General features: G+C 39.6%; 1 protein-coding gene across 1 annotated transcript in view; it reads right to left on the bottom strand.

Moving 5' to 3' along the window:
* Window positions 1-13734, bottom strand: part of GRM7 (glutamate metabotropic receptor 7) — a 513800-nt gene that overhangs the window by 299799 nt on the left and 200267 nt on the right. The window contains 1 exon segment of the mRNA XM_042453709.1: window positions 7490-7631. Coding sequence (XP_042309643.1) covers window positions 7490-7631 — 142 coding nt within the window.

Here is a 13734-nt window from a genome sequence, read left to right as displayed (position 1 = left end):
AGAGGGTTTTGGTGTGGAGGGAGGCCGTGCAGTTTGGCTGCTGTGGCCTCCCTCGGGAATAGAAATGGACACCTCCAGCCCGCCCATTCGGGGTGGTCTGTCGAGCCCCTAGGTTTCTTCCTCAAGGTAACAATAAGTAATTTTGGCAATTTCCTTGCCACTGTGAGTAAGGGGCTGTACAGACAGCCCTAAAGAGGTGGCATGCAGCCATCCCTTCTTCAGTTGGATCGGGGCCATGGCAACCTCATGCCGCAGCCCTGATCTGGCCTTCTGAGGATGCAAAAAGGAGCCACAAAAAGCAGCGGTGTGGCTATATGACACCCCTGCATTCATCTGGACAGAGTGCCACAGGGGCATCATGATGCCATGTGCCATCTGGAGTGGCGCACAATATCATGGAACCCTACTGACATCATCAAGGGTGTGCATCATCTAGATGCGACACCTTCACTTCACCCCCAGGCCGGCACAAAGTGCCAGTCTGGACAGAGCCTAAGTCCTTGGAAACTATGCATTTTTCTCCCATTATCCACAATTTGGGAGTTATTCTGCACAAAACATGTCTGTTTGGCACAGAAAATAGCATTTTTATGTGCAGAAAACATCCTTCTATGCATGGAATAGTTCAATGCAGAAATACTGATTTCTGCACAAACATGTTTTTCAGTCATTTTTTGAATATTTTTCAATTTTTCTTTTCATCTCTGGTTCCTACATTAATATGATGAAATGGGAACATGGGAAAATTTATAGAAAAAGCCAGAAAAATATGATGCATGCGGTAACATCATTTCTAGAGGTTCAACCTTGGTTTTTTTAACCAGATCTTGGAAATGTTATTTTGTGGATTGTGGCCCTTAGGCAAAATGGATACCTCATGCTAGTTGAGAATTTATGATAACTGGCGTTTGAGGTGTTATGTTTTTCTTTTCTTTTCTCTGTTATTAGTGCTCATATTGTGAGTTTACTTTGCTACTCTACTTGTTGTTTTTCTAATACTTTGTTACTATTAACTGATATATCATTTTAACATTTCCATATATATTAACTGCACAAGGAGAGAGTGAGAGGGAGAGATAGATCTGAATGTGAACTGGATGTTGCTCCCTAATGGGAAGGTACATCTTTCCCATAGAAATACCCTTTAGAACTCAGGTAAGTGACATCTTAAGTGTTATCAAATTATGCTCTGAGTCTGGAATGCAATTTTTCCTTATGTTGTATCATACTCTAGCAGAGTGGTATATTGATTTGGAGAAGTAGGAATTGTGGCTTTCTTTTAGTTCCTTCCCATTGTACCTGTATGCTTTCATGCAATGAAGAAAACACCCTAGGGTTGGTGTTTTCAACATAGCATCAAATGGTATGCCATCATAAAATTGCTTGTGGGATTCAGCAGGCAATAGAAAAGGAAGTCATGCAGGACCTAAAAATAATTTCTCCCTGAGGTAACACACAGAAACAAACAGCAGTCTGGCATAGTTATATTGCCTGGTGTTTATGGTGGCAATATTTCTCTTATATAGGAAGCAATGTTTGGGGATGGGGAATTAGTCTCCATGTAATACTGGATACATGCAACAAGAAAAAAAATCAGATAGTTCCCATTAACTAACAACTGTTTTGTTCTTTCTGTCCTGGTTGACAATACTGGTGCAGATGGGGAAGTGGATTCAGACACAAAGGCTAAATCATAATTTGGTCAGCAGGTTGAAGTCTTAGGCTTGAACCTGCACAATCTCCTCATTGTGCAAGATTGCATCATTGTCTTTTGGCTACAGGCTAATATTAGTGTCCAGTTTTATCCGAACGGACAAACTATAGGTCGTGCCTAAGTGGAAACCTAAATGGAAAAATCACCCCAAAAGAGGAAATCGGGACCCAAAGTGGAAATCCACTTCAAACTAGGAATGTCATGGGGGAAAGGGGGGCGGCTGCAGACTACACCTATCAGGGCTGATATTTGTGTATCTGTAATTTGTGTAAGGTTCATCACAGCTCAATTGTTTGAGAACCCTATTCAGCACATACATTTAAGCAATCACAGCAGACTATGTCACTAGGTGTGTGTGGGGGGGGCTGCAGGCTCCACTAAGTGGGGGTGACACCACTGCTCCTCAAAGATCTGCTTTTTGGCAAGCAAAGTGTACAAAATACAGAAAGATAGAACAGAGTAATGTGGGTCCAAGAATACTATAAGTAATGTCCAATATTTAAAGCTAAACACTGACATTAAACTCCCTTTCTTCCACCTCCTCTCCCTCTCCCCTATAGGTCCTCCAGCGTGACTCTATGATCAACATCAATTGATCCACCATAGAATTGGTACCGGAGGACCTCCAAATGCCAGAGGAGGCATCTGTAGGTTGTCCAGTGCAATTCTATGGTTACTTCCCTATGGAATCTTGGTGTTTGTAGTTTGGTGAAGCACCAGCTCTTTGGCTGAGAATTTTAAATGCCTCTTCCTAATGTGCAACTCTTAGGACTCCACAGGATGTCACTATGGCAGATAGAGTGGAATCATAGCACAACATTGTGTAGTGAGGAAGGGCTCTAGGACTGAACCATTCTTGCATAATAATGTTTTCGCAGATTTCTGCCTTTAAACATATTAAAATTAATAGTTGCTCCTCTAAACTTTTTGGGCTGGAAGAGCCATACACATGCACACACAAGGTGTTCTGAGAATTGGGGATAAAAAAACTTTGACATAAGCACCTGAACTGAGCTTTTGACTGGCTACAGAAAATTCTGGTGTCATGAAATTCTGCTTAGTATATTCTGAGCTGTAGGAGCATCTGCTTGCTTTATGCAAAATAATAAGGAATTGGTGCCTTTGTAACATTCAACTTGCTTTCTGTATTTGCTGAGTCCCCTCTAAAAACCATAGTTCACATTCTACATCTCCAAGATGATAAACTGTGTAGCACAAACAATGGAAACATGATACTGCCTCGTGATCTATACAAGAGTAGTGCACCGGGTAAAAGATTCCCTACTGCTATAAGAATTTCTATTAGTCTTACCTAAAACAAGCTGTATATTGGCATAATTTCTTTTAATTGTTACCCAGTGGAATATCCATTATCTTCATTGGGGGCATAATTAAAGGTGACAATGTTGTAACTCTTTTTGCATTTGGCAATCAGTACCACTTCAAACTCACTTCAGACATTTTCCATACAAGCTCTTCTATGCAAGTCATGCAGACCAATGCACAATTTAGGCCTCCCAAACTGGGTGCTCTCCAGATGATAGACTCCAAGATGCATCACCATCTACTACACAATTAATGGGTTTTGTACTGCCACTCACTTAAAATGCACTAAATTTTGGGGATGGTGGCATTAATTGGTGGGAAATTACATTATTGTCTCTCATTTCTCTTTCTCACTTGAATTGCTAAGTATGCTACTTCAGGGATAAGATGACAACTGGAAGTAGAGGTGCTTGACTATGGACCCTCATCAACTTGGCAAGAATTGTCCATTAGAAATAAGATTCCCAGATGCAGTAAGAACTTTTATAAGTTTTATCTAAAACCACTAAAGTCAAAGCAGTCCGCTTGGAGCAATCTAACATATCCAGGAAAGGAGCATTATGTAGAAACAGATTCTATCTCTGGAGTTCCATTTACAGGAGAAAGGTGAGATTAAAAAAGGCAGCTACTGAATCAATGTGCAAACTTAGGCAATCCTGCACTGGTTTGCCTTGGGACAATTCTGAAAGGCTGCTCCTAGGATAACCCTGGATAAGAGGCAAAAGCCCATCCCTTCAGAGAATCCTCTTGTCCAATGAACAAGAAACTGCTGCAGAAATTAGGTTCTCAGCAGCACAGCAATTGGAATAGTCACTCAGACTGAAGGAAGGATGATCATTCCAACTCCACCCCCCCCCCCCCATGTTCTTTTCTAGGGCATTCACAAAAGCCTTACTTATACAAGTAATCAAAAGTTAGGGTCAAAACAAACAACAACAATATTAAAAACAACAACAACACAGCATTATCCAAGCCAAACAAGGAGAATAGGGCCCACTCATATTCACCTTTGCTCAGCTGTTCAAATCAAGCTGCTTATGGGACATGCTAACGATCTGTTATACCAACTCTCCATAAATCAAAAATCCTATTCCAGGTTTTCTTTGCCAGAGGAGGATTACTAGAAATCTTCAGACAATCATTTGGATAGTTATTAAACAATAGGTGGCAAATAGGGTTATGGATGTACGTGGTGGGATAGTCAGGCATTTCTTTGTATGAAAGGGAGTGTTAAAATAGAGAGTCAGGCCTGGTAGCTTTCTCCTGTCCTTGAATGTCTGGGTCACTTCGGTCTATGGGAATGCATGGGGGTGTTTTTTCCTTTGCAGGCTTCAGGCTTCTAGTCTGGTAGTGCTTTTGAAATGGTGAGCAGGAAGGCAGGTGGGTATGTACCGTTAGAGCTAGCTATGGGAATGTAGTTTTGCACACCAATTTAGGGGGTGAGATTTTAGGACTTGGGGGTTGTATAGTGTATTAGGCTTAAACATTGACTCAAAGACTGGTTGTTTGCATTGAAACTTAAGTTCCACAGTTCTGACACCACTGTAGATCTTGACAGAAGGCTAACTTAGGGCCTGTACAGACAGGCCAAAATAAAGCTGCTTTGGGTCACTTTGGAGGTATGCTTAGGACTGGAGCGTGGCTTTGGTATGGCTTCCAGACTCTTAGGATGCATGTATCATTTAAACAGCCTACCTCCAAAGTGACCCAAAGCAGCTTTATTTTGGCCTGTCTGTACGGGGTGATAATTACCTCTATTCTTTATTTAGGGCCAGTACAGACCAACATTAAAAGCCACCTTGTGGGAGGAATGGGGGCATGCTGGTATGCATGATGCATGCACTGATGCCACCCCAAGGCTGCCCAGAAGGCATCCGCATACCCACAGGTGGGCTGGCTTCACGGTGCTGTGGTGGTGTGGCATTTAGATGCCACACGCCACTCGAGTGCCTCAAAGGCACGGTAGCTTTTGGCAGCTACCATTTTTTCTCCTCTTTTTGAGCGACAAATAGCCAGATTGGGGCCATGGTGTGCAGTTGCTGCAGCCCTGATCTGGCACTCAAAGGGGCGGCATGAAGCTGTCCCTTCAGGGCCATCAGTTTCAGCCCTTAGTTTCTATCAGTTTCTTTTCTTTCTCACAAAGATTTATTTTGAATGCTTCTGCCTTCTTTTCTTTGTCATATTTCTGAAAAATGTATTTCATTTTTGTTCTTTAAATATTTTCAAACCACTGAAAATGAGCCATTTGAATGTCTTAAAGGATATAGAATGTTTCAGAAAAATCTGAAATATCTTTTCTTCTCTCTCTCTTTCACCTTCTCTCCCTCCCTCCTGCTGGCTTTCTTTTCTGGTCCTCATTTTTAAATAGTTCTGTTTCATTTGGTCTAAAATCTTGTTTAAACATGTTCAAACCATTAAAAATGGACCTTAAAAAGTAAAAGGATCTTGCACATTTTTTCTGAAACATAATATTAGCATTCCAAAAAGGAATTATTGGGTGACATCCTCATACAAGAAAGGCATAGTCTTTGTTTCCCTGTCCTAAATCCCTTGAAACTGCTCTACTAAGGATCAATTTTAATAAGACTGTGTTTTATTTACCTTGCATTTTCTGTTCTACAAATCACTTGGCAAAGAGTTTGGATCTCTATGACCTATAGATGCCATTGATTTTTTTTAATCAGCACACATCCTAGAAAATTGAGTCACTGCAACTGTACCTTCAAACAAAATTATATTTTGCCATTTTAACTGAGCTTTTCTTAACTACCAACACAACCATTACTAAAACAAAAGAAAGAATGGAACATAAATGCTAGCACACATTCAAAATGTCAAATCTCATAACTGAAAACACATTAATGGTCACATAATCTTTGAGATTTGCTACTGTTCTAGACTGCTACATATTTCCTCCCAGTCCAGACTGATTATCATCATGAACATCACCATCATAGCCCCTTCCCCTTCACTTGACATGGAGGATTCCATTCCTAAAGGATGTTTCTACATATAGAATTAAATGTGTTACCACAAGTATATCAAAAATAACAAGGTGGAATAAAAGTAAAATAAAATAGAATGTACAGAGTTTTTTAATGCAGTATTTCTAGACCTCTGTGAATTCCAGTGTCCATTTCTTCTATGACGAAACAAACAAACTGGAAAACTTTGGCAAATTTATTAACAAACATTGGCATTACTTCCATTTCACTGCATCATGTGTTCCATAAAAATATGGGATGGGACTTACTGCTATTGTTGTGTGCATTCAAGTCATTTCTGACTTAATGGCAACCCTAAACCCTAAAGCTTTTTTGGGCTGAGAGTATGTGACTCACCCATAGTCACCCAGTGGGTTTTCATGGCTGAGTGGGGAATCGAACCCTGATCTTCAGAGTTGTAGTCTATTGTTCAGACCACTACACCATGCTGGGCCTGACTAGTTTGCCTCAGATACATTTGGCAGGGTTGGAACAATGACATCAGCAACAGCAAAAACCCTGAAGGAAAAAATAAAAACAATAGCTCTGTTGGGATATGGCAAGTAGCTGAACTTTGGGAACCCTATTTACAATGGTGCAACCACATTTTATTGAGAAACCACATTCTATGACTATATTGCAGGTTGACATCAATGTAAGTTCTCAATAAAATGTGACCTGTGGGACTAAAATGTCCTAAGATTTCCACTGATTGATTTGTAAACTATTGTTTACAATATCTGTGGCTGTACAAAAGAATCATCTGGGGTAACTTTTTGCCAATGACAATTTTTTTAAAAAATTGTATTTTCTTGATATTTGAAATGTTAAACAAGTGTGTTGACAAGGAATTACACTGTAGAGAAAACCACATGAGTTTGTGTTTGCAAAAACATGTTTCCTGCAAATGAAAGTGTTCCTGCACAGGAAACAGGTTTGTTTGCATACAGAAAATAATGTGGTTTTCTCTACAGAATATTTCCTGTGCAAAACTTCAGGATGTTGAATACCGGGGAAGTGGTAGAAAATTGCAATGCTATATTATTTATCACAACAATGTTTCCCAGCTGTCAGGTAACCCACTTTTCACAATAGGAAAGAATAATTATGAATATCCTTACCATCCCTATGGAAAAGAGTTCTAGATAGGATTCTATGCTGATATGCTAAGTCTTCTATGTGGAAAGATTATTCCCATGGGAAAGAATATAATCATTCATTTCCTCTTTTTTTAATTAGAAGTGGTATAGTCCATAACCAATTTTTCAACTCATCTGTTCATTTATGACCTATGTTTCAAAATTTGGAAATGCCCCCAAATGCTTATTGTGGGTGCTACAGCCCATAAACAGTGCCTCCACCCTGCTTTCTCTGCCTCTTTCTACAAGCACCTACATTCTCTATATATTGTTGCTAGTCTATAGTCATTAAATGTATACAAATTAATGTCTCCAATCATCCTTACTTTATATCCTCATCGTAGGCAAAGACAATGATAGCCCTGGCTCCAGGAGTATCTAGGAGGAGCTTGATTATTTTATCAAATTCGAAGGTCTTGTCTTTGCGATCCTGTGGGATTTTCAATGACTGGGCAATGCAGAGGTTACCTGTTAACAGAAAGAAAGAAGACAAGATGCTAAAATCTGTAAAGTAGACCAAGAAGGACAATTGGGGGGAAACGTGGTTAGGGGAAAGATGTGTGTTAGGAAAAAGAGAAAGAGATTATGAAGAGGCTTTACTGTAGTTCATAGTAAGCATTTCTGTGCTTGGGGAAATTGATCTTAAACCCTATTAGCCATAATGATCCTAGATGTTCATATGCAAACATTACATAAGCCTAGCCTGCCTCTTTATTCCACATTTAGCCTAGCCTGTGATTGTGAAGAATAATAAATCAAGCATGTAACACCCTATTCTGTTGTTTTTCCACATCCTGTCTGATTTTGGGAGCTAACCAGAATCAGGCCTAGTTAGTACTTGGAAGGGCAACTGCCTAATACCAGTTGGTTTAGGCTATATCTGAAAGACAGACAATGGCAAGCCATCTCTGAATTTTCCCTATGAAATTAATGGAGCCATCATAAGTCAATAGGCAAATTGAGAGGGAGCAAGGGATTTATACTCCAACTCCATTTTTTCCACTATAATGAAACCTTGTTGATGTGGAAGGTCCACAAAGGAAATGTGATCATATTTATTTATTTATTGAATTTCTATCCTTCATTTTCCCCAAGATGTCACTCATGTGGCAAAATATGTGTTGCTATGGCTGAGCAGATGTCTCAGATTCCTAGTCAGATCACAATACCACATTGGCTTTCCTCCAGGGATGTACATTCAGCCCTCCATATCTAAAAATTCTGCATCCATATTGTGTGTGTGTGTGTGTGTGTGTAATTTAAAAAGCAAACCTCAATTTTGCCTTTTTATATAAAGGAGACCATTTTGCAATGTCATTATATATAATGGGACTTGAGCATCTACAGATTTTTGTATCTGTGAGGGGAGGGGGTTCCTAGAACCAAACCCCAGCAAATACCAAGGGCCCTCTGTAACTACAGAGTTGGGCAAAATGAAGGCATGCACCCCAGAAAATAATTCCTTCAACCCCCAAATTTCTAGCATTATAGTCACATAAAACTTTATTTGAACATTTAGGGCCTGAACAGACAAGCCAAAATAAAGCTGCTTCGGGTCATTTGGAGGTATCCTGTTTAAGTGACAGATACATCTTAAGAGGCCAGAAGCTATGCTCCAGTCCTTAGGACTAGAGTATGGCTTTGGCATAGATTCTGGCCTCTTAGGATGCATCCATTATTTAAACTGCATACCTCCAAAGTGACCCGAAGCAGCTTTATTTTGGTCTGTCTGTTCAGGCCCATAGAAATACAGTTTAGGCACTGAAGGAAAAAGGGTGGGCAAAGTTACCAAGAGAATATGAACACAGGTAATAAAAGAGTTCTAGATTTGAACAATATTCAGTGTCTCATTCTTTGAGATGACATAAATTTGGAAACTGAAAGAAACATTCATTGGGAGGCCAGAATTCTTAAATGGGGGATTCCCTGGTAGCTACATCCCTGCTCTCATTTGTGCTTGGGGATACATATATCACTGCAACATAGTCTATCGTTGGCGTTTCGGATGCAATTTATCCCTATCATCAGAATGAGAGAAGAAAGCTCTATCCTCAGTAAATGAGCCTGGTTTGCACAATGTAGTATATTATCTTTGAAGATTAGTTTAACAAGGTACACACAAAACCAAACTAACACCACAGTTGTGGCAAATATCCATACTGCAGATATATATTGTATGTTCTTCTTGGACACAATTCTGGCCAGAATAGTACCTTGGACTGAATAAATCTATCTAATATATTTAATTATCTAAGAGGATGGGGGGGGGACCCTTCAGAGCTTATACCATGAAAAGCAAGAGGCTCCACAAAGAAGGGAAATAGTGGATGTTGTCATGGGGGAGGGGGGGAGGGAGGATAGTGCAAATTGAATGTCTTCCCATGTGGAAGCTGGTTTCAGTTGTCCCAGAGGTCTCACGCCTTGTGGACAGCCTTTGGAATATCATACTTCTTTCCTGCTGGAAGAGGGCAGTAATGCATCAGCAGAAAGAGAATAAAGTGGTCAAAATTGGCATAGACCACATAGATGCAAGTTTGAGAATCATTACTACAACCAAAACAATAACAAAAAAATGTATCGCCTGAATCTATTTGTCAGTACCAACTAAAGTAGACCCCTTGAATCAATGGAATTTACCTACATGATGATGGCCCATCCAGCAATTGATTCAATGGAACTACTCTACCTAGAACTAACCAATAGAATTTAGGTCTGCTTATATGTTCTCCACAGTGAAGAAGATTGTGATCAAGGGACCCGTGTGGCTGTTCAGTGTACCAACTATTAATGGCAATTTCAGGACTCCAAACTTCCTTTTTATGGCCCTTTATCTCTAAAGCAGACCTGACTGGACATACCTTCAAAAAGAGAATTATTCTCTGATAGTCCTTCAAACAAATTACTGTATTTAGTCTTTCAAGTGAGGATTGTTGCCTGTAAATTGAGAGATGTGACCACCTTCTTCCAGTTGTTGCAAACTGTCTTGAAAACAAAGCAAAACACACAGATGCCAATCTGTGAGTACTCTGAACTAGAATGATCATTTAAAAGTATCTAATACTTATGTTCCATGCCACATTTTGAACATAAGAGCATTTTAATACCTACTCTGGAGAATATGTGAAAATGTGGGAGTCAGGTTCCTACATGTGTTAACTGACCACATGTTTTAAAAGTTTCTTGTAGTACCCTTAAGACTAACATGTTTGCTATATGCATTTCTGGACTGCAGCCTACTCCATGGGATGAGATATGAACTAAAATGACTGCACCTGGGGAAACTGTAATAAATTATTATGGATTTCTATTTTATCAGTCTGGCATAGCAATAAGATCAGCAACCTGACTTGGCCTGGAAAAATCAAGGTTTGTATCCTCTCTCCTCCACAAATCTCACTCTGCAATCTGTGGGTAGTAACTTTCTCTGAACCTAACCTACTTCAGAGGATTGTTGTTAAGATACAATGGGAAAGAGGTCAGAACAGAAAACCACATATCCTTCCCTGAGCTTTTTGGAAGAAATACAATATATAAAATGTAATAAATACAATACAAGTGCCTCTAATATTACAAAATAAGGCATGACTCATGAACATTAAACATCCGTATTTCTGCAGAACTGTAAAGCCAACAATACTCTGCAAGTAGTATGCATTTCACTTTCTGAGAAGTATTTTCTGTTTTTACAGCGTCTGGTAAATTTCATATCATATCTAATCTCCCCCCATCCTTCCTTTCTAATAGTCTGTCTTCTGTGATCAGAAAACATTTGGCAAGTAACCTAAGGGCATACTCAGAGTCTAAGAAAGATGTGAGATTCAATAATGTCTTCCTGATCAACTGTTGCTCAACAGGAATGGTGCTAAAGCATCAGAGTGATCCATAAAAAGGAAGAGAAAAAATAGGTGAAAATCCATTTCCCCAAACAATATTGTGAAAATTGCCTGACTTTATAGTTACTACTTTTCCCTGTGGCTTCAGTCTCTTTGGCAGACAGACCCAATTGCTTCTGAATTGGCCCAGTCATTTAAATTCCCAGCACTATCTGTCCCTGGCTGTGCTCACAGGTAGCAAAGAGACACTAAAGCATTTAGCCTGAAATGCCCCCAAAGAACAGACCTCCAAGACAAAGCAGAAAACTGAACTGAGATTGTCCTCACACCATCATTCAGGCAAAGGAAAAGGCTTTATTACCAAGTGCAGTTAGGGAATCAGCAACAAGACGACACCAGTATTGCTAACAATTAAGCACCATCAGTATACGTTTCAAGGGAGAAAATCCCAAAGGTCAGCTTAAAATCTAAATGTTAGCTTGGAGAAAACAACACAGGAAGAAGACAAAATAAAGCACATACATAGGAATTACCTGCTGGAGCTATTTTTAAAATATAATACAAGGAAAGGGAGAAAAGATTTCTAAAAAAATAAAAATAAAATAAAAAGAACAAAGCCAAGGTAAAGTACTGAGGATACAAATTTGGCATACTCTTCAAATGTCCCAATTTTGCAGTGACAATCCTGATTAATAATCTCTTGTCTCACTTCTTCAGCTGTTTTAAATGCCCCTGTTTCCCTCCCCTACTCCCACTTTTATTCTTTGTCCTCAGTTTATTTCAATTGGTGTAAATTGCATTCCAAGTGGAAAAATAGTTTGTGCTCAGTTAACTCAGCCAGAAGAGGAATCTTGTATTGCCCAGTAGGCTCAAGGAAAAAGAAAACTGCTGCACCCTTTCCTAGCTTGACTGTTTTTCCTTATTAATTTATTTTGTAACCTTGACCACATTTACTTTCTGAGAAGTATTTTCTGTTTTTACAACGTCTGGTAAATTTCATATCATATCTAATCTCCCTCCCTAACTGTCATCTTTCGGCCTCTGAGGGAGAGAGTAGGCTGGCCCAGTTCCATCAGGGGCTAGCCTGAAGAAGAAGAGTCCTCCCTCCGGTCCATCTGCCTTGGTCCAGGCCTCAGAGGGAGAGAAGAATGCTGGACCTGATTCCCTCCCCCCCTCACCATTCCCTTCTCCTTTTGTGTCGTGTCTTTTAGATTGTAAGCCTGTGGGCAGGGAACTGTCTGTTATCCCCTCTATTGTAAACCGCTCGGATTCCCAGTGATTGGGCGGTATATAAATAAAACCTATTATTATTATTATTATTATTATTATTATTATTATTATTATTATTATTATTATTTAGACTGTTGCTTGGCCACACATGTCCCAGTTTTCATTTGTGAACTGTTGGAGGTTAAGATGTCTGCCAAACATATGTATTAATTCAGTCTGACCACATATTCAAAAATACATTCTCTTGAAGCTGATGTCTGTAAAATACAGTTAAACATAGCTAAAGCTATAAGATTTTTTATTCACTGAATGATGGATGCTGAATGTTTATCTTTCCAATTTTGTTGTGTAACTATACTGAGGACTGGGACATAGTGCAAGTTGCAAATATTCTTTAGACATTAAGTTGCTGTTGCTGTTGCTGCTTCTGCTTAAAAATACCCACTCTTTCAATAATATACTGTATATAGATTGTTAATACTTCCTTCACTTTGACTATTATTTTACAATATACTTTTTCAATGGTTCACTTTTCCTTTGTGAGAATGTCTATAGTGCTGCTCTGATTTAACAGATAAAAGAATTCAAACGTTCAGAGGCACCAAGCTATTTCAAACAATGGCTGCAAAGTCAAGTGATGACTTGCATACATCTAAATTCCTAAAGGACCGCCTCTCCCCGTACAATCCGCCTCGCACCCTCAGAACGTCTGGGCAGCAGTTGCTGAAGGTGCCTGGGGCTAAGCTTGCTTCTACGTCTAGAAGGGCCTTTTCTATAGCTGCCCCAGCCCTTTGGAACACGCTGCCCACTGAGCTCCGCTCATCTACCACCCTGGCCCAATTTAGGAGGGATCTTAAGACCTTCCTATTTAAGCAGGCATTCCCCGATTAAGATCCTGTGGGCCTCCCCTCCTCTTCCGTGGCCATGAGGATGGGCGATGGGGCTTTTATTCCTGCTTTTAGTTCATTGTATTGTGTTTGTTGTTTACTGTTTTTAACTGTACTTGTGTGCATTCGTTGCACTTTTGTAAGCCGCCCTGATCTTTCTGGAAGGGCGGGGTAAAAATAAAGATTTTATTATTTATTATTTATTTATTTTAAAAAAACAAACACCTAACCATCTACTAGTTACAGGTTAGCTTGAAGGCAAAGCCCTTTCAAGCTAATCCCAGTAGAAGGGATATTCATGGGGTATATGGCTCTACCTTAAAAGATTGAGCTCAAAACTTTTCCTAAACTTTTCTCCACTATAAAAAATATACAGTCTTACCAAGGCATCAAATCCAGTTTCATACGCTTCCAAAAAAAAATTCCCAAAGGAGCTATAGAAAAGGACAATCCAAATAAACAAGGGTAGAGAGTATGTATGTGTGTATGTGCCTTTTCAAGTCATCTACTGACATATGGTGACCCCATGAATTTTTCATGGAAATTTCTTAGGCAAAGAATTCTCAGAGGTGGTTTTGCCAGTTCCTTCCTCTGAAATATAGCCTACAGCATCTGCTATTC

Source organism: Sceloporus undulatus, chromosome 2 (assembly GCF_019175285.1).
Source record: "Sceloporus undulatus isolate JIND9_A2432 ecotype Alabama chromosome 2, SceUnd_v1.1, whole genome shotgun sequence".
In the NCBI taxonomy this organism is placed as follows: Eukaryota; Metazoa; Chordata; class Lepidosauria; order Squamata; family Phrynosomatidae; genus Sceloporus; species Sceloporus undulatus.
The sequence above is the reverse complement of the archived record's forward strand: the minus strand, read 5'-3'. Positions and strand labels throughout refer to the sequence as shown.